Source organism: Lactuca serriola, chromosome 2 (assembly GCF_051521515.1).
Source record: "Lactuca serriola cultivar US96UC23 chromosome 2, Lser_US96UC23_V15, whole genome shotgun sequence".
Taxonomy (NCBI): domain Eukaryota; kingdom Viridiplantae; phylum Streptophyta; class Magnoliopsida; order Asterales; family Asteraceae; genus Lactuca; species Lactuca serriola.
The window spans coordinates 193,552,537-193,573,149 of record NC_136409.1 but is presented as its reverse complement, the minus strand read 5'-3'; the positions used below and the strand labels follow the sequence as shown (position 1 = coordinate 193,573,149).

Below are 20,613 nucleotides of genomic sequence, written 5' to 3'. Positions count from 1 at the left end.
TCACGAGTAATTTCGAGACGATAATATCGTATAATCTTTAAGCGGAGATATATGAGTTTTTGTTTACGAGTTGGTTGTGCATTGATATTGTGTAAACGCATCAGTAACTTGATGTTATAAAACGTATTGTTATAGATGATTTGATGAGTAAATAATGTAAACATATAATTCAAAGTTTATATGTTCCTTTTTTTTCTAACAGGAAAAGCGATATTTCGGGCTCCTCGATGATTTGGTGTTGACTTATGTGTCGGGCCTAGTCAATACTTAATATATATATATATATATATATATATATATATATATATATATATATATATATATATATATATATATATATATATAATAGTTTAATATTTGTAGATAATTTTTAGAGAAGATGCATATTAATGTTTTTTGTTAGGTTAAACTTTTTGAAGATATTTAAAAAAATAAATTTATATATAATAATAATAATAATAATAAATTGTTATTTGCTTTCTTTAGACTATTCGGTTTTATTTTATAATCCAAAATCAATCTGAAATTCAAAACAATAATTAGTTTTAGTTGAAAGTTAATCCAAAAATCTGAATATCCGAACTAAATAGTCAAATCCAAATTTTTGAATTGAAAAATTCAATTTTATTCAAATAACAAATAGCCATAACTGGGCGTGAAGGGGTCATAAATCACCATGCCACCTCAACATTACGTAGAAGAGCTTGTTCACGCCGTGATATGGTGGAGGTGAACTCACGCATGGGCCGTGGCACCGACACAACATTCATATATGAAACTAACTCACTTAATAAGTTATTAAGAATAATTATAAATGTAATTTTTAAAGTGTGTTTGCTTTTATTTTTGTAGTTTTTATAATTGTTTGGGTGATACTCGCATTGCTTATTGTAGTATCTTTATTTTGTCACGTGTGAAAAACAAGGTCAGAAATAATAATAATATTATTATCAAACTCAAGTCGACTGGAGCAACTTTATTCATGGTCTTAAATACAGGTGTACTTTTTTTATTCTACCCTAAGTCAAGTTTGAGCTGCTCTCTTTGATTTACAATCGTAACTTTAATACAAGTCTCTTAGTCGTATATATGAGAGAGGGATAACCCAAAAAATTGAGTAAAATGTGTTAAATTCAACAGCTCGAAAGTTTGTTTCAAATTCCTCATACTATTTTAAGTGGAGAGTGTTAATCATCTTTTTCTTGAGTGTATGCTAGCAAAAGCATTGATTCAGAAACTGAGTCTGTGGTGTGATCTTAATCTGTTTAAATTAAGTTCAGTCGATGTGATGTTTTTGTATTTAAAGATTATTTATTTAAGTATGAATATGAAGAATATCTTGGAAGTTATTATCTACATGAACTGAAATAAGTGTGTGTTTGACCAATCGAAGCCTAAACAAAATATATTATTCGAAGATATTGTTATTTTTTTTAATTGGGTGGCACATCGGAAGCATAAATTCTCTATTCCGTGGAATTTATGGATTCAACCCCCCATTTTGAACTTTATGATGTAATGGTTCTGTTTCGCTTTTAATTTCTTACTTAGACTTTTTTGTTTTTTTATAAAAGTTCAGTCATTCAAAAAAAATTAATAATATAAATATTTTTAATTGTGTCTAATTTCTTTCTTATTTTAAAACTTAATTAATCAATTTGACGTGAGTTTTTTCTTATTCAACTCTTTGGCTATTTAATATAGAGATTTTCTAATATGTTTTAGTTTTAATTATAAAAATATTACTATAATTTAATACGAAATATATATATTATATTAATTCATTTCATATTTAATGATGATAATATTATGCATTTCTTATTTAATTAATTATATGTGTCACGCATATTAAAAACACAAAGCTTATTTATACACTCTTTTATAGGTATGTTTGACAACAAATTTTAAGAAGTTTTAACTTTTTTTTTTTTTTTAGTTCAAACTACATCAAAAGTTTCGTTCCTTATTTAGAATTTTATTTTAGATAAAAAAAACTTTCAACCTTGTGAAATAGTTTTTTTAAAAGTTTTTAGTTTTTAAAATTTACTTTTTATGCTATTTTACATATTTAAAAATGTATAATTATTTTTGTCTTGCTATTTTTATAGAAATAAAAGCTAACAGTTAGTTTTTGTAAAAATAAACATTAAATTATTAATTTATTTGTTTTTTGTGCTAATAGAGTTTAAGATTTAGGTAATCGTTATATCTAAAATGTCATTATCGTTTGCGAATGAATCTATATGTGAATCTAAGAACACTCTTTATCCGGGTTTTTTTTTTTTTTTTTTTTTTTTTTTTTTTTTTTTTTTAATGTAAAATCCGAACCTCATTTTAGCATTTTAGAGGTCCAGACCCGGGCCTTTGCCCCTTGTCACCACACCACACAGCTTTCGTCTTTCTCTTAGCTGCGATTTTGAGAAAATTTTGGAGCTCCTCTCTCCTCTCCCTGTCTCTCAAATCTGTCAATTTTTACTGCCTTCTGATTTTCTCTCTTTCTCTCCCCTCTCCCTCTCTCTCTGCAATATCCAAAACATAGGGTTTTTGTTGGATTTGTTCCCAAAGTTTTTGACGCGCAACCGTCAATCTGGGACTCATCTTCATACGTTCTATCTCCTAGGGTTTGTAGATCCAAGCGAGTTATAATTCATCATGTTTTGGAAACTTACAGCTCTATCTGCTTCTTCACCTGTAAGTTACGATGGAATATATATCTTTTTGTTGAATTTATGTGTAATGAAATTGTTGATGACTAGTATTGAGTGATTTGCATGTTTTTTCGTTTATAATCTGATTTTGTTCTGATGCTGTATGGATCTCGATATGGTATTAATTTGCTATCTTATTCATGTACGCTATTGGCATCATTACAGCGTAAACGTGATGGTGTTTGGCTCATTCAGACCTCAGCTTGATTCATATGATTAAGTAATTAAGTGCGTACTTGATTATGAATAACTTATATTTGAAACTTATTTAGTTTTGGATACTGAGGTTCAATTACGATTTGGTATGCTAATTTAGCCGTAGGCGGCCATCTGTAATGGAAGTTGTGAGAACATATGGGTTTAAGTTAGCATGACTGGCCTTGCAGTTCGGCATGAATAGTACAGAGGGGATGTAATGAGCAAAAAGAACTTAACTTTGTTGTTACATCTTCCAATTGCCTTGGTTCCATAGTCAAGCTACCCCAACCCCATCTAACCATAGTTACAGAACTGAATTCTTTAACATGTCTTGTGAATGCTTCTAAGATGCATTAGAAACATCAGGAGTCAGGACACAAAACATAAAGATGTGAGAGGACATCTCGCATCATTAAGGTAGAACATAAGTGTATAAAAAGTCATTCCCACCTAAACCAAGTGATTGAGCATAGGATGATAGGAAAATGATGCAACAAATGCCATCACATGGGATTCAATAACAATGTCTATAGCACTCAGGAATGACTTCATTTTCAGATTGATCGAGAGGTTACTTGATGACACAAAAGATTATTGGAAGTTAATATTTCGACCATGAATCTTCCCCTAAAAGTTACATGCTTCATAGTAAATAGATTTTTGGTTGATAAGTCAGGCTTTAAATAACAAGGGGGTACATGCTCACTTGGTCTGAACCTCTGAGGGACAAGAGCGTCAATTGAGAGGATTTACAAGATATCAGATTATAATATGGGCGTGGTTAAATAAGTTTCTTTCTGGATGGCTTGATATCTAATTTTGTAAAAATCAGGCTGATGCTTTCTCTCTATTCATGGGTGTGTTCATATTATATGACAGCACATCATATTGTTCTATCAATCGTATGTGTTCACTTTAGGGTGGTCTTTATCTTAATGTTAAGATGAGACTCCATAAAGCATAAATTGTTTACTTTTTACTAACAGTTAGTTTGTCATGTGGTTTAGGTTGAGTCAGTCTTGGACAAGGAAAATTTCACATTGGAAGAGCTCTTGGATGAAGAAGATATTATTCAAGAATGCAAAGCATTGAATAGCCGCCTCATTAATTTGTAATAACACTTTACTAGTAATTTAAACTCATTGATTTACCACTATTATCTATGTACACTTTACTTCCACCACTCAAGAAATCATAATGTCTCCACAGTATTAAACTATAATTACAGTAATAGGAGTCTACTATGTGCACTACTTAAAAGAGTACTTTTTTTCAGTTTGCGAGACAGAGCCCAGGTTGAACAACTATTGCAGTATATTATAGTAGAGTCTCAAGAGGATGCTGATAGCAAACGTACATTCAAGTAGGTCATTCATTACTAAATTATTTGGAATAAAGTTTATGTATATCTACAATCTACTAATATCTCTTAATATCCTTCAGGTTTCCTTTCATTGCTTGTGAGATATTCACATGTGAGATTGATGTAATCTTCAAAGCTTTAGTTGAGGACGAGGAGGTGTGCTATTAATTCTATGATTACTTAACATTCATGACTTTATAAAATATGCATCTAACTTTTAGTTTCACAACCCCTTCCTCCTATCCCATAATTGCAGCTAATGAATTTACTTTTCTCCTTCTTGGAGCCAACACGTCCACATAGTGCCTTGCTGGCCGGGTACTTCAGTAAGGTATATTCCTAAATACTACAATCTCCTTGCCTTGATTGCCATCTGTCATAATTTGGTTGGAGGGATGGAGAGAAACAGGTGACATAACTATCAAGATGGTATTATTGGTCTATCATGTCCTTCAATCTGAAGCGAAGTCATCTTTGTGTGTTGAAATATAGTTATAACATACATAGTTTTTTTTTCCTCATTAGGTTCTGTATGGATAAAGTGGCTGAATGGTTATTGATGTCTGTCTGGATAAGTCTTTTATACATAAAGACTGTTTTTTGGGCTAATGGAACTATCTGAATTTGAATAAACGACCATTTTACTCTTCTGTATAGAAATGATAGCACATAACAAATGACTATGTATTTGATTACAGTTTGTTTTCTAAAATTTATAATACCAATGTATTTAAAATTAGATCACAATATGATCAGTAACGTGAATTGAACATGGTATCCACTCCATGAGGGACAAAGTAAGGGTTTGCATGTGCATGGTTTGGCCGCAGTTTGTAATTTTTTTAAAAATATGGATCGTTTCTGTAAAAAGATACACAAGGACCTTTTCTGTAAATCACGGGAACAGTTTTTGTTATTTATTTTCTACACAGGGGCCAAAGCTGCCAACATATGAAAATCTTAAACATAGGGACTGTTTCTGTAAAAAACCCTCACAGGGACCTTTTCTGTAAGTTACAAAATTGTAGGGACTAAGTGTGCCGATATTCAAAATATTTGTTGCAAAACTCTTAAAAGTGGAAAAATATACTGTTCATAAGCACTTTCTAATTAATATCTGATATAATATCAGTAATAATTTAAACCAGACATAATAGTTAAGAACTGCTTTGATTGTGGGTAAATTTCAACTATATCAAGTGTGTTGAGCTAACGAGGTTTTGCATTAGTTCTGATTTTAAAAAGTTATTAGACTTCAGTTTTTAAATATGATTATGAGAAATATATTGTTAAAATAGTATTCTTGAATTTGCAAGCTGTAAACTCTAGTAACTATAGATACACGAGTTGATGATTTTTTTAACCCATATTTGATTCGTTTTACCTTGAACCAAGTGTTTTAAGGTTTATTTCTATGACTTGGTAAAAATAATATACATAAGTTGGTTTAACTTTGAACTAAGCAAATTACTTAGATTTTTATCCGCTTCTTGTAGGTTGTGATATGTCTTATGGTACGCAAGACGGTTCCACTTATGAATTATGTTCAAGTGAGTAAATACATTGTTTACACGCTTCTTACTTTTACATTCCTATTGTGTGTGTGTGTGTATATATATATATATATATATATATATATATATATATATATATATATATATATATATTCGCTTTTTTGCAAAGTAAACATGCAAGTTAATGGAGATATGATTGAGCTTTGAATTTTCAAATGCTACAGGCCCATCAGTATGTTTTCCAGCAGCTAGTTGATTTAATAGGAATTACATCAATAAAGGAGGTTAGTAAATTTCTTATTTAGCTTGCAGAAAGGCTAGTTGTTGACCATATGCTTAAAAATGACACATGCGATTGAGTTTGACCTTTATGATCACACACACATACACACAGGTGTTGGTGAGACTTGTTGGAGGTGATGATCATATGTATCCCAATTATGCAGAAGTTATGCAATGGTTGGCAGACAGCAATCTGTTAGAAATGATTGTGGATAAACTGAATCCATCTGTAAGTAGAGCAGAGTTTCATTTTTGATGTATAAACATATATCTGATCAAGAGAGACAGTTGTTGTTAAATTTATTTATATATATATATATATATATATATATATATATATATATATATATATATATAATTTTGTGCATGATATGCTTCTAATTTCATATGTTACTGACAGGCTCCTCCTGAAGTACATGCTAATGCAGCCGAAACTTTATGTGCTATAACCCGAACTGCTCCATCTCCACTTGCCTCTAAGCTTTCAAGCTCAAGGTTCATTCACTGCTTAATTAGTATTACTCCCTCAAATACTTTATCTTAATAGTATATTGTTTGATATTATATGTAAAATCTGTTTTTCAGTTATGTTACAAGGATATTTGGTCATGCATTGGAAGACTCACATTCAAAATCAGGACTTGTCCACTCATTATCTGTGTGCATATCCTTATTAGATCCTAAAAAATCAGCCACTTCATCTTTATTCAATTCTTTTCGAGGTCAACACATGTATGAATCACCCGTACAAGTCAACCAGGAGACTGTAGGTGCAATGCTGCCAAAACTTGGTGAGTTTCATCCATCTCATGTCATGTCAGTAATTTCTTGTCTTGTGCATGTGATGATATCATGCTATTTATTTATTTTTAAATCATGTCCCATTATTTCAGGTGACTTGTTGATGTTATTGAATGTGTCGTTGGATGATAAAATTTTGGCAACTTCATATGGGCAATTGAAGCCTCCTCTAGGCAAGCATCGTTTAAAGATTGTGGAGTTCATAGCAGTTTTACTGAAAACCGGAAATCAAACTGCAGAAAAGGAATTAATCGCATCTGGAACTATTCAAAGAGTTCTTGATCTTTTCTTTGAGTAAGAACTAACAACTAAGAATATGATGATTAATTTATGAATGAGTTGAGTTTGGTGTTGGTGTTGGTGTTACTAGGATCTGAAGGGTTTGAGTTTATAATTATATGTAGGTACCCATTTAATAATGCTTTACATCATCATGTTGAAAGCATAATATATTCCTGCTTAGAAAGTAGAAATGACACCATGATGGATCATCTGTTTCAAGACTGCTCTCTGATAACAAAGATCCAACAAGCAGATAATTATTCCACCCTTAATCAGGTAACGAACCAACTAAGTCTCTATGAATGTAAGATATTTTTAATTCCTTTCAAGTGTATATGTAATACTCAGTGTTGTGTGGGGTGTTGGGTATGCAGCCGACATTGGTGGCTTCGGGAAGAAATCCGCCCCGAGTTGGAAACCTGGGACACGTGACACGTATTGCCAATAAAATCATCCAGCTGGCAAACAGCGATAGCCGTATCCAGACACACATCAAGGTAAGTTTTGCTTCATAGAATCTTTGATTAAAGATAAGATGAAGAATTAATTTGATGTACCAATTTGTGATGTAGGAAAGTAGTGAATGGAGCGAATGGCAGACTACAGTTCTACAGGAACGTAACATGGTTGAAAATGTGTACCGATGGGCTTGCGGGTATGTTTTTTTTAATCTGAATTTTCTTCATATAAATTTGTTTTTTTTATTTATTTATATAAAGAAATAAATATGTGTGTGTTGTAATGATAGGCGGCCATCTGCACTGCAAGAGAGAAGTAGGGACAGTGATGAAGATGAGATTCATGACAGAGACTATGATGTTGCTGCTTTAGCAAATAATCTAAGTCAAGCATTTCAATACAACATATACGATGACAATGAAGAAACTCAAGAGGTATGCTAAAAGCCTAAACGTAAAATGTTGTGTTTAGTTACATAAATAAAATTATATATTTTTTTATGTTTACTTTCAGGGTCATGGAACTCTTAATCGGGATGATGAGGTAATAAAGAAATAATAATAATAATAATACCTGATTTAATTTATTGATTTTGGAAAATATAAAGTATTTTTTTAAAAAAAAAAAAATAAATTGCAGGATGGTTACTTTGATGATGAATCGGCTGAAGTTGTGATATCATCGTTGAGGTTAGGTGATGAAGAAGGCAGTCTGTTTACAAATTCAAATTGGTTTGCTTTTGAAGAGGAGAGAATGAGAATGGGTGAGGGTGAGGGGCCTACATCACACTCTGAAGCAATGGATGAGATCAATTTGAATGGAAGTGGGACATCTAACGGTGGTAATAACAGAAGTGATGATGAAGTGGTGGTTGATAAAAAAAATCCGTTTATTGAAGAGGAGAATGTAATAAACGGAGATTTGAATGATAAGGAGAGGGAGGAGGATCTGTTTGCAGATAGGCCGATGCCAGAATGGGTTTCAGGAGGAGGAGGGGTGAATCCGTTTCTGGATTACGAAAATACATCTGCAGCAAATGCAAATGCAAATGGGTCAAGCGAAAAAGAAAATGAAAAGGGTGGTGGTTTGTTTGAAGAAGATGTGGAGTTTGTAGGGGTAGAATTGGAATTGGAAGGGAGTGAAAAGGCGATGGATGGGGCTCTTAAGGAGGGGATTGTTGGGGAAGCAGGGCCTTTGAAAAAGCAGGAGGTGATTCCTGGACCTGAGAAAGAGGAAAATGAGTTGAAGAAGGATTTTAATGATTCAAACTACTGGAGGGTTGACCCCGACCCCAACCTTGATGTTTCTGAGTGATCCATTCCAGGATTGTTCACAAGAACAAGAACAAGACATGAATGAATGGATGTACAGAGTGAGTACCGAGTAGAGTATAATTTTGTTTCAGAGTTGGGTGTTTTATTTTTATCTATTTATTTATTATTATTGTTATCATTTAGGTTTTTGTTTTTGTTTTTTGTATAATGTGTCACGTATGTTTTCTTATCAGATTTTGTCAAGGGGGAGGGTTTCTCCCTCATTTTTTGTCCCATAATATTTCATACTTATAAGGCGAGGACTCCGTTCTGTTGTTTGAAGTAAAAGAAAAAAAAACAGTTTACTTTTGTTAAATGAAGTGTAATACGAATATGTAGAGATTTTGAATGGCATTAGACAGCCCAGACTGAAAGGCCAAAGCGGTGGTGGTGTTGTTTGATGCCTTTATTTGTATATCTGGTAACACAAACAAACACACGATTGTTTGTTATTGGTGTTGCATCCGACCATTCAATTTTTGGACATGATTTGGTCTTGGATTGATTCAACTAATTAAATAATGATTCAAAACCAAAATATTTAACCCTCACATGCGGGCATGGGTGATACAGGTTAGATTTTTCAGAGTCTAAAGGGAATTTCAGACCTCAAGTGGAGAGGACTAGTGACCCTACTAAACCAAACATTCCTTTTTCGTCCCACTAACATTCCTTATTTTATTGCCATCGGATAGGATCTATTTTTATTTTATTATATAAAAAGCTTCTTTTTATTTGGTTCATGGATATGTTGGTTTACATATAAACGTAAACGTGGGATTTTCATTTTCCCATCCAAATCCAATTGCAGCCTGCCACAAATCCTTGTTTATTGTGTATTTTAGTTGTGTTTGTGAGCTACTACTATCATGATTTATGAGCTGTGAACAACCCCACATCACTTGCCTGCATGTGTATGCACGTGCCATTCCAATCAAACATATATCTACTCCCCAATCCTAACTCTAAAATAATTCAACACCTACACTTCTCTCACCTGGCATTGGTTTGGAATTTTACGCTTCAATAATAATAATAATAATTAAAAAAGTTGTTACTTTGTCTGTCTTGGTTATTACGTTCCATAATAAATGTTTCATTTTTGTCCACACTTTAATCTTATTTGTTTTTCTTATTTTCATTTTGCATAACTGTTATTAGGGTATATACAACGTTAGCATGGAGATTCATTGTGATGAACCTGGTCATTTTGGGTGGATCTCGGCCATATAGATCTTTAAAAGGGACGTGTTTAAATGAAGTGTGACAAGATGTATTATACCAAAACTCCACCATGGAAGCCATTTCACCCATGTTTTTGGTATTTCGTGATTAAAACAACACAATTAGGTCCCAGACTGATTCGTTAACCACTTTTGATTGTCCATAAGTTTATGGATGATAACCAATACCTCTCTTTAAAATTGCTACTTCCAAGGCTACATAATTCCCTCAAACAATTTCTCATAAAGACCTTGTCTCAGTCAGATCTTATTGAGATTGGAACCATGAAAACAAACTATCTCTTTTATTTATGAGTAAATTCACTACCGATGATGTAGAATGTTGGTGATTTGTATCACTAATATTATTTAAGTGTAATGAGATTAATTTTTTGATCAATGTTGCCTTGATAAATATTGAACAAGTTAGGGTGGTGCGGAATGCACATTTGTTTAAGTTTGTCTTGGTTGAAAGTATACTGCTATTTAGGGGCGAAACCCATGAACCGAATGGGGTTCGGGGGCAGAATGAATTTGTAGCATTATTTGATGTTGGTAAGGAAGCTGAGTGGCTATGGAATTTGATTTATGAAATTCCGTTATAGCCGAAACCGATATCTACTATTTCTATCAGGTGTGATATTGCTGCAACGACTTTGCCTAAGACTTATAGTCAAGTGTATAATGGGAAGTCTAGAAATTTAGGTGTTAGACATAACATGATTCGTGAGCTCATCATGAGTGGTGTGATATATGTGGAGTTTGTAAGAACTTAGTTGAATTTAGCCGATCATCTAACCAAATGGTTAGCAAGAGATCTTTTGCACAAGATGATTGTGGGATGGGTTTAAAGTCCACCTGAAATCTTTTATATTAAGATACCCAATTCCCATCTAATGCAATATTAGATGCTGAATTCAATACAAAAAACTTGATATTTGAAGATTGAAACATATTATTAACATCATCCCAAGGTATGTGTTCAATACTGCAAGCAAAGGAAGTTGAAATTTAATTTCTTAATAGTTCTTTGAAAAATTGCATGTGTAGGTGCAGAATAAATGACTACCTATATAAGCATGCAGTTTATCCGCTTCAAGAAGTTTGAGACTTAGCTTTGATATGCTTATTGAAGGATATGACACAGGTTAGTAAAATATAGTGTCAAGTTGGAACTTATGAGAATGTAAATTGTTGTGTGTATATTCTTCATGTATTCATTATGAATATAAATGGTCCAATCCTTAGTGACACCCTAATATTCAAATATTTGGTATGAGTAATATACGAATGTGGAATTTAATCGTCACGATATTTCATTTATGCAGCAACTTGTTGTTGTTATGACTTTATTTTAAGTTAATCAAGATTACACTTAAATAGAGGAGGTTTGTTGGTGATTTGTATCTCTAATATTATTTAAGTGTAATGAGATTAATTTGTTGATCAATGTTGCCTTGATAAATATTAAACAAGTTTGGATGGTGAGGAATGCACACTTTTTTAAGTTTGTCTTGGTTGAAAGTACATTGCTATTTAGGAATGACGCCCTTGAACCGACAGGGGTCCGGGGGCAGCGCCCTTGGGAGCGAGGTCCAAGGGGCAGATCCCTTGGACGGGGTTGAGCTGGTTTTTGGCCCTTATAAATGATACATTAAAATCTTAATTTGTGTCTTAAACCCGGTTTTGTGATCCTGTATTTGAACTCGTTTTCAGTGGCCGTTTATGACAAGTTTATAGTGGTTGTGAAACTGTTTTATGACAGTTTCTTCTGTCAGTTTTCAGATAAAGGTCATATACCCACTTTTTTATCATTTTATTTTGGTACAAATAAGAAATCATCCTTTTCATTCTTTGTTCATGATCTCATACTTAGTTTTATCCAATTAGAGAGTCTGAGTGTATCCTCGAAATGCTTTAATCTGAAAGAATATCTCACAACTCTTGATAATTCAAGCATTCAAAACATCCTGATTTTCTCACATAGAAAACGGGTACTTCAAGATCAAAGTCAATTTATTTATATGGATCAAAGCCAATGTTGGAAATTAAACTTCCCAAAATTAATTCGCTTTATGATTTTCTCGACAAGACATCTGCCACTTGTTGGATACTCCCATATTATATTGTTTACAAAGTCAAAACCAAATAAGTTACAAAACCATTTTTGATGGTTACTTCCCGCCTCACTTTGTTCGAGAATGAACTTAAGTTCCAAGAATGAAGTTTCGTCCAAGAAGGTAATCTTGCCACTTATGAACAATCATCACAGTGACCATTAATTATTTCTCATAATTAGGTTTGAGCCAGTTCCATCTGTTCAATGTATAACTTAAAAATGCAATGAGATGTATGTTTCGAATGATAACCGCTCTAACCCTAAAATCTGAGGCATGACTTTCAAGAATCGGGCATTACAAGAATTAGGGAGGTAATCATGAGTTGCTTCAATATGTTGAATGCCCTTTTTGCTACTTTTATCCAATGAAGCTAACCTTTTTTTATCTGCTCAGTTCATGGGAGGGATTTTCGATATTTTTGGTAAACCCAAAGGAATCCTCATAATTCCTTAATATTATTTGGAATTTCATAATCCAACATAGCTTTCACATAGCTACTCTAGATTTTAAGATATGTCCCAAATATGGAAACTCACATTCGAACAAAACTACACTTTTCTCTATTCACATAAAGGGAGTGTCACTTTAATGTTTCAAGGACTAGTGCCACATGTTTCACGTGTTGATCCTCGATGTGTTTGTACACCAATATGTCATAGAAAAATACTAAGACGAATTTTCGAAGATAAGGAAAAAAATTGTCATTCATTTGAGATTGGAACGTAGTTGGGACATTAGTTAGGCCAAAAGGCATTGCTAATAGCCCATCTCCAGTGCTCCCATTGGTACTACAATAAGGCATCCCCTTTCAATGCAACAACCAATGCCTCCATTTTATCCTCTTCGTTTAGCCAATAAAAATTGAAGTACCTCTTTGCTTCTAGAATTTAACCATTAGGGTTGTTCCCATACAAAGAGGCATATCTAACTTTCTAAATCTCTAATTGGGATTTCCATTATTCAACATCGTTCCCATGGTTCCCTACTTATTCCGTCGTTTTGACCTTCAAACTGAACGACCTTCAAACACAAGTAGTGGTTGTAGGGTCAATATTTGTTGTATCGATGGTTGTTGTTGATCATTACCAACTTGGTTGGTTTCTTCTATTAACGGACACTTATCAAATCATCAATAGTAGACAACAACTTACCATAATCGCTATTTCTACCATCTTTAGTTTACATGGATCTAGGAAATTAGGCCTTTATTGTTATTGTGTCTTTGGCTCTCTGCCATGGATGACTTCATTCCTTATAAGCCCTCTTCCATTGATTCTAATTATCAACTGGTTCAGGAGCCATGGATTCTTTGACACCAATTTGATATAGACTGCAAGAATTTATCTCAAATGTCAAGACACAAACACATAAAACATAATAGAAATGATCAACAACATGTTGTGACCGATTGGGCTTGGTTGATATTGTCATAAAAGAAAGTAGGTTTCAGGGTCTACATACAGGTCTTGGATCAATAGAATCCTACAGGAAAGAATATCGAGATTATTAATAACTCAAAAGCTTAAAAACAACTTAGAAATTCAAGATGAGAAGTCTCCCAAACTTGAAAGCAGAGAATAAAAAATCACAGAATGACCACATCCATATTCTATTGATATTAAGGTAGTGTTCGTAGATGTAGACTAAGCAAAACTTGATTGGAGTGGACTAATTTTTTGTATACAAAAAAGACTAAAATTATCATATTACCTTTATATACAAAAAGACTAAAATTACTGTACTGCCTTTATTAAAAAAAACTATTGCTTGTTAAAAATGGAACATAATAGAATTTGTTATCAAAAAAACATATGATAAAGTTAGAACGGGACAAAACAAGACATAAAAATTACCGTATTGTCTTTATATAGAAAAAAGACCACAAACCTAACTTAACTAAATCATTTCAAAATTAATTAAAAATTTGGACAGATGTTCATAAACCCATAAATTCAGAAAAAAAAATGGTAATTCTGAAAGTCAAACATGACTTCATAATTCAAAATTAACAAAGATTTCAACCCATATTTATAGTTCTCTTTTCCCATGAGCGTATTAATAACCGTCTTTTCTACAGACACTTTGGTTAGCAGGTTGTGTGCACTTAAAATTGCAGGTCAATATAAAAACTACACAGGCTCGAGCTTAATACACTCCAGATAATTAAATGTAAAATTTGTTATCAACTAAAATTTGAAGGTCAATACAAAAATTATAGGGATTCGAACAAATATTGCGCAAAAATTAATAGCGATTTGCCTAAGACCTAGAGTCTAGTTATCCATCCATCCAATTAAAATTGTATCCCAATTAATTAGAATTGTAGGTTTTGGTTACTCTGAAGATACAATCAAACAAAACAAGTCCCAATTTTTCACAAAAAAAAGGTAACTAAGAAAATCATACAAAGTCAATCGCATATGATATGATATAGTCAACATAAGCAACATCTTTGTCTTGAACTCAAATTCAAGTACAGACTACTACAGAAACAAGGAAAATATGTTTTGTCTTAAACAAAAGTCAAATGCAAATGCAACATATTTCATATTATTACTATGCAAATATGCTCATAGCAGCCCCTGTGTGATTCGAAGACTCAAGTCCATGTTCACCACTTTGCACACTTATTATATTCCATTTTCTGCAACAAAATTAACAACATTTCATTTATATTATATCCCATGAATTATGTATTATGTATACTAACAACATATAACCATAATTGCAAATAAATGGTCACCTTTTATCATTGTGGTTGCATGCATCCAAAGGAATTGTCAGCTTTCTAGCTTTTCTCACAAATTCACTGTACCAACACACACAAAATATTTATTAAAAAGACTTTATATTAACAAATAAATCATGAGTAAAAAATTAGCTGCTGCTTTGACACAAATGTAACACATACCTGAAAGGTTCATCACCAATTCGTTTGACATCACCTTTTGAATCTTTATATAGCACATGAGCATAAGAATTATCAAAGGTTCCAATTCCAAACAAATTTGCCAAAGTTGTCTCCAGTTCTTGATAAGATTCAAGAACAGAAAGGTCAAGAGTTCTCTCAACATTCTCAGATTCCAAAAACACTTTGCAATGACCACTATCCGATCCTTGATTCTTGAAAAAATCATTCCCATTCTTGTTTGACAAATTTGGAAGTTTTGAATCCATAACTTCCTGCTCAATGTGTATCGGTTGACCAAACAGTAAGAAAAGAGGTGCCTTGACTTTTTCATCACTTTTCTCCATCTTAACACTAGAAGTTCCAATGGTCAACAAGCATGACACGTCATCTTTATTGATATCCATGGAAGGTTCATTAATGTCATGAGAAGAAGGAAAAAGACCCAACTGTAGTTTGTGGGTATTAAGGTTGAGATCCATTAATGGGATCCCAAATCGAGCATGCCTGGCTCCCTGAATGCTTGCAGGAATACTGCTAGGCCCAAGGGGGTTGCCTGAAAAGGACGAAATGACGAAATCGCCCTCAGGTGGTAAATCTGGGGGTTGGGGTAATCGGAGCTTCTTTCTTTGTGGTGAAAAGGGTGAAAGATGGATAACTGGCATACTTGACACAAGTTCAACTAACCATGGACTCACCCGCTTCACATTTTGCAACAGATCCGGTTCATCCCAGTTAACCTGCATCAAGGGTAAAAATGTCAGAATAGGGTAAAATAAGAGAATCTTTAGATATATAATTATATAAATGTTACCTGTAGAAGTCGCCATGGAGAATTAGGCCAGTGAAAAGGGTCAGCAACATCAACAGATGATATGGTTCCCATGAACCAACTTATACGTGCTGAATCCTCTGTTTCAAATGGCATTTTGAATCTCATTCCAACACACCATTGACTGGTCAAAGAAGCAGTCAAAGAAGAAGCTTTCACACAGAAATCTGGAGTGCTTGCACGTGGGTAGTAGGAGACCTCAAATGGCTGACCATTGGCTGCAAGAGATGCAGCTTCAATAACATCTTCAGGTCTCACTTTTCCCCTTCCAGTAATATTTCGTTTACTCCCATTCCCATTTCTCATTAACTTGTTCTCATTGTCACGCAAGAAGGAAGAAAATCCACCATAGAAAGAAGTAGAAGTAGAAGAAGAAGAGTTTCCGGAATAAGAATTCCAGCCAGAAGGGGAATCAGGACCACCAATGCCACCTCTTTTAGCACGTCTGATTCCAACACAAAGATCCCCATTCTCTGCCCTGACAAATACAATGGAATCCCCAGCAACTAACTTTTTCTGGTTCACAAAAGTACTCCATCCAGTAGTCAGAAGATGCCTCCTAGGAGTCCCCCTATAGATATGCCTAAACTTCCAAATCTCACCATGAACATCTTTAGCTATCACAGTTTGAACAGGGGGATCAGCTGAATAATCCAAACGGGGAAATATTGTTTCAGCACAGTATCGAGGGACAGAGAAACCTCCACCATTGTTGGCATCTGATTGAGTCAATGTTTTTGCAAATGAAGAGGGCTTCTCTGAAGAGTCAGGGGTGTTGCGTTTGTGTGTCTCAACCAAAACCCCATCGTCAATCCCAACATTGTAACCAATATCATTGTTTCCAACAGGAATCAACCTGATCTTGGCGTAAACTTCGTCTGTTTCCATGTCTGCTAGAAACTTAACATCAATCACCCTGCACAGAATGAAAGGAGGAACCCTAGGTATTCCGCCAAAATCTACAGTCGTAAGTGTATGTTCAGCATGACCCTGAGGGAAATAGTAGACGTGTGAATTCGGTAGAGGCATTTGAATCATCCCACCAGCACAGGCGTGCCAAAGTTGAGGGTTTACACCCTTCTCAACCTCGTTCATGCTTGCTTGCTCCTGGCTGGCTGCTATTAGATCCCTAACCTTTAACTGTTGTTTATGGAAAAAAGAATCAAAGGTTGCCTCCTCAATTAGATCCGTTCTCTTTCTCAGTAAATGGTAAATTCAAGTAAACCTATATGAAGGTACACAATTAACAGGACATTGATCATCCTCGATACTACAAGCGTACACAGTACTCAAATACATGATACTTATTACACATAAGGAAAAGGAAGGGGAGAGAGATTACCTTAGAGGTTAGGTCAAGGAAAAGGAATATAGTACGTAGCGCATGCCTTCAACGTACAGCGACTTGAATTTGAAAATATCCTGAAACCACAATGATTTCCTGCCACTGGTTCTATAGTATCTCAACAATAAAACCCTAAGTACGAATCAAAACTAACTCTGTACCCTCAATTCCACCTCCATTAAATTTTTTAACTCCAGATACATTTATACTCGACAACAAACCGATCTGCAAAAAGTATCTCTTCGCCTGTTGAAAATCACACATTCAGCGCCTCCTCAACAGCCCGAAACAACACCTCCATCGTCGATCGTAAACACCTCCGAATCAGTTGGAGATCTTCAGAAGCGAGCGTACTCACGTAGAGAGATATAAAGACGAACAGAGTAACAGACAAAAGAAAACAGCAGACGAGTGATGAGCCATGGCAGGTACCTCCACGAGAAAAGTTAAAAATTCGACTTTCTCTCTCTAAAACATACACTGTCCCCACCCACACACAAACACACACTCCCTCTCTCTGTAACCCTACCCAGTAATGTGAATTTTGTTTGTTCTTATCTCCTTTACTCTTCTTTCTCTCTCTAAAACTAAAACCAACAGCAAAAAATTTACAAATTAATTAATTTGAGGAATTTAATGGGAATTTGCTAACATTTTCTTTCGGTAGAGGCCCAATCGTTTTATTGGAAATATTTGAAGTTTGTGTGATTTATTAAAAAGAATGTTAAATGATGATATGATGTCATTCTTTTGTCATTGGGTTAATCTAAATTTAATCTTTTATCTTAAAAGTTGGATGCCATTTATAAATAATAATTATTTTAGTTTAGTTTTATATAACCATGAAAACAAATCTTGATGTTTTTAAAAAAATATATCTTAAAAACGCATTTGAGATCAAAGCATAGTATTCAGTTTTTGTAAAAACTCTATTATTTATAAAAAAAAATTATAAAAAACTCTATTATTTTGCAAATGGACTTAGATTTTTTTTCTTCATCTTAAATTAGTGATATGTTTTTGTTAAGTCCTATGCAATTTTGTATGTTTTAGAAAGTTTTCTTCTATTTTTATCAAATACTCATGTATATAAATAAAACCTACAACTTTTAGTTATTAGTTACTAACTATCAACCAACTTTCAGATAATTTTTTTAAACATGTCTAACTCATTAACAATTAAAATAGAAAGAGAGAAATTTTTTTTCGTTTCCACCTTACTCTCTAAAAAATCTCTCTTGACTCCTACCTCGGAAATGTTTTGTATTGCTGGGTTTCAACGAAAAATAGATATTTTATGCTCTAAATTGTGATATACCACGTATTTGTTAAGTTTTTTAAGTTTTGATAATGTTATGTTTACATGTCGAAAATATTTTTTGGATTTCGAAGTTTGAAGTACTAAACATTGAACTAAATAACATAAACATTAAAGTCAATCACATGAAATTGATGCACAAACTATTGAATTGAATATCATATTACAATCAATAACAACACAAAGATCAAGAAGAAAAGTCCTAAAAACAACCCCCAAATGATAAAAAAAAAACATACATTATGGCAAATATGTAAGGTTTTTAAATCAGTCCATTTTACATGTCGTGTGCGAATTTCATCCAATTCTGAAATATCGGATTAATACGACAGATTAGTTGTTGATGTGATCAAACCTCCATTCTTACTAGTATCAAGCCATGTATTAACACTTCTACAACCTCCCATATCATATGATTATCTTGACATAAAAAATAAAGAAGTCGATAACATAAATTATTTCTTTGACGTTAGTCCATCGGAGGTTTATGACCATTAATTCATTTGACATTTTCTAATTAAACAGAGTTGGAAGATGAATTATCATTTCCATTCAATAGGCAGATCTATAACTATAAGGCCGGTTTCATGAAAAAGAAATAACAAAAATGATAAAAATGTGTAAAACCAAACGATTTCATGGTCGTTGTCGCATGACAAGTGAGAACGTGATATAACAGAGGATTACCATTTATGACCTGTACTTTCACACAACTGATAAGGTGATTATGTTGCTCAAAATTAAAAAGAAAAAAAAAATGCTTTTATATGAAAATCCCATATTGACCAATCAATACCATGAAATTCTAATGCGCCAGTTCACACCTTTGGACTGGTAACTTTTTTTATAAAATAATTAAGAATTCAATAAAGGTTGAAGAATAGAGTTACTCATTTATTAGTTGTACTACATTATTGTCACATGCTATAAAAATAAAATATACATAAGTAGTACAAGTGTTTTGTTATAATAACGGGTACAATGTTCCAATAAATCCACTTCAAAGCAACTTAGCAACCTTTAATACATTGTCCCCACTTGTATCATGTCATTTCGATTAAAAACTGAAACTTATTAAATACGCACAACTAAGTCCATAGCTTTAATTGTCCTTAATCATGTGAATTTGTCGGTTGTATTTATGAAATAAATAAAATGCGGAAAAAATATTTATAACTATTTTTTTTTAAACCATCACCCACATCTAATTTTTATACTCTATTTACAACTGAACCTCCTATGTTTTTTTTTAACAAGGATGACATTTTTATTATACTGATAGATGCATTATAAAATCAATTTTTAAAGAGTATATTCTCAACTAATTGTGAGATCCATGTATTATATAGATTTATTTAAAAATAAATAAACATGAAGATCTAACAATTTAGAAAATTTAAATTTATAAGAAAAAAAAAGAAAATTATTTAATTATTAAAATTGAATTGCTTATTTATCTTTTAAATTTAAACTAATAATTTAAATAAAACAACTAAAATAATTGAATCCAATTTAAAAATTTAGAAATTATAAGGAAAATTGCATTAATAAATTGAATATATATATTTATTATAACATTTATTACATTTAAGTATTATTATGAAATTTAATAAAATGAGAAAAAACCCACAAAATGACACATGAATATAATTTAATGTAAATTTACCACAGAATGACATGTGACATAATGCATAATAGGATAACAAGTGGCTATTTCTGTTTGGTATCCGAGTATCTGTACTTCAAAGAAATCATGTCGAAAAAGTCATTATTCAAAGAAACTATAAATTTGTTCCCTATGGTATTCAAAAAATTGTGGATAAGATCCAAAAAATTTTCAACTTACACGGAAGGTATAAAATCAAAAAAATTATGTGATTTTAGTCAAAAAAAATTGAAAAAACAGTTATACCCTTTTTATTTATTTTTTTCTATAGTTATTTTAAG

The 20,613-nt window shown here is 32.8% G+C and overlaps 2 protein-coding genes across 3 annotated transcripts; one reads left to right on the top strand and one right to left on the bottom strand.

Annotated features, from left to right (window-relative positions):
• The first annotated feature begins 2,355 nt into the window (after nucleotides 1-2,355).
• On the top strand, nucleotides 2,356-9,236 carry LOC145087926 (SIT4 phosphatase-associated family protein). The gene is made up of 17 exons (XM_079026067.1): nucleotides 2,356-2,691; nucleotides 3,914-4,017; nucleotides 4,183-4,269; nucleotides 4,350-4,425; nucleotides 4,526-4,600; nucleotides 5,766-5,819; nucleotides 6,008-6,067; nucleotides 6,178-6,294; nucleotides 6,466-6,560; nucleotides 6,651-6,856; nucleotides 6,959-7,160; nucleotides 7,271-7,424; nucleotides 7,523-7,645; nucleotides 7,721-7,803; nucleotides 7,897-8,041; nucleotides 8,121-8,150; nucleotides 8,247-9,236. Exons 1-17 carry the CDS (start codon nucleotides 2,653-2,655, stop codon nucleotides 8,919-8,921), a joined length of 2,325 nt encoding a protein of 774 aa, XP_078882193.1. The 5' UTR covers nucleotides 2,356-2,652; the 3' UTR covers nucleotides 8,922-9,236.
• A 5,427-nt stretch (nucleotides 9,237-14,663) lies between these two features.
• Nucleotides 14,664-17,873, bottom strand: LOC145087925 (auxin response factor 18-like). Of its 2 annotated transcripts, none has more exons than XM_079026065.1 (5): nucleotides 17,346-17,873; nucleotides 15,986-17,228; nucleotides 15,175-15,911; nucleotides 15,007-15,072; nucleotides 14,664-14,907 (listed from the first exon to the last, which is right to left on the bottom strand). In XM_079026065.1, exons 2-5 carry the CDS (start codon nucleotides 17,096-17,098, stop codon nucleotides 14,820-14,822), a joined length of 2,004 nt encoding a protein of 667 aa, XP_078882191.1. In that variant the 5' UTR covers nucleotides 17,099-17,228; nucleotides 17,346-17,873; the 3' UTR covers nucleotides 14,664-14,819. The 2 variants fall into 2 exon arrangements, with proteins under 2 accessions (XP_078882191.1, XP_078882192.1); XM_079026066.1 differs by having other exon boundaries at nucleotides 15,986-17,143.
• Nucleotides 17,874-20,613: the final 2,740 nt, after the last annotated feature.

What these genes read in the sequence shown, in the direction of transcription:
- LOC145087925 (XM_079026065.1), bottom strand. Translation starts at nt 17,098, where the DNA reads ATGAACGAGGTTGAGAAGGGTGTAAACCCTCAACTTTGGCACGCCTGT. An exon ending in ATTGGTGATGAACCTTTCAG is followed by an intron (nt 15,073 to 15,174) that starts GTATGTGTTACA and finishes GTGTTGGTACAG; the next exon opens with TGAATTTGTGAGAAAAGCTA. An exon ending in TGCAACCACAATGATAAAAG is followed by an intron (nt 14,908 to 15,006) that starts GTGACCATTTAT and finishes ATTTTGTTGCAG; the next exon opens with AAAATGGAATATAATAAGTG.
- LOC145087926 (XM_079026067.1), top strand. Translation starts at nt 2,653, where the DNA reads ATGTTTTGGAAACTTACAGCTCTATCTGCTTCTTCACCT. An exon ending in TGGATAAACTGAATCCATCT is followed by an intron (nt 6,295 to 6,465) that starts GTAAGTAGAGCA and finishes TGTTACTGACAG; the next exon opens with GCTCCTCCTGAAGTACATGC. An exon ending in GTATCCAGACACACATCAAG is followed by an intron (nt 7,646 to 7,720) that starts GTAAGTTTTGCT and finishes TTTGTGATGTAG; the next exon opens with GAAAGTAGTGAATGGAGCGA.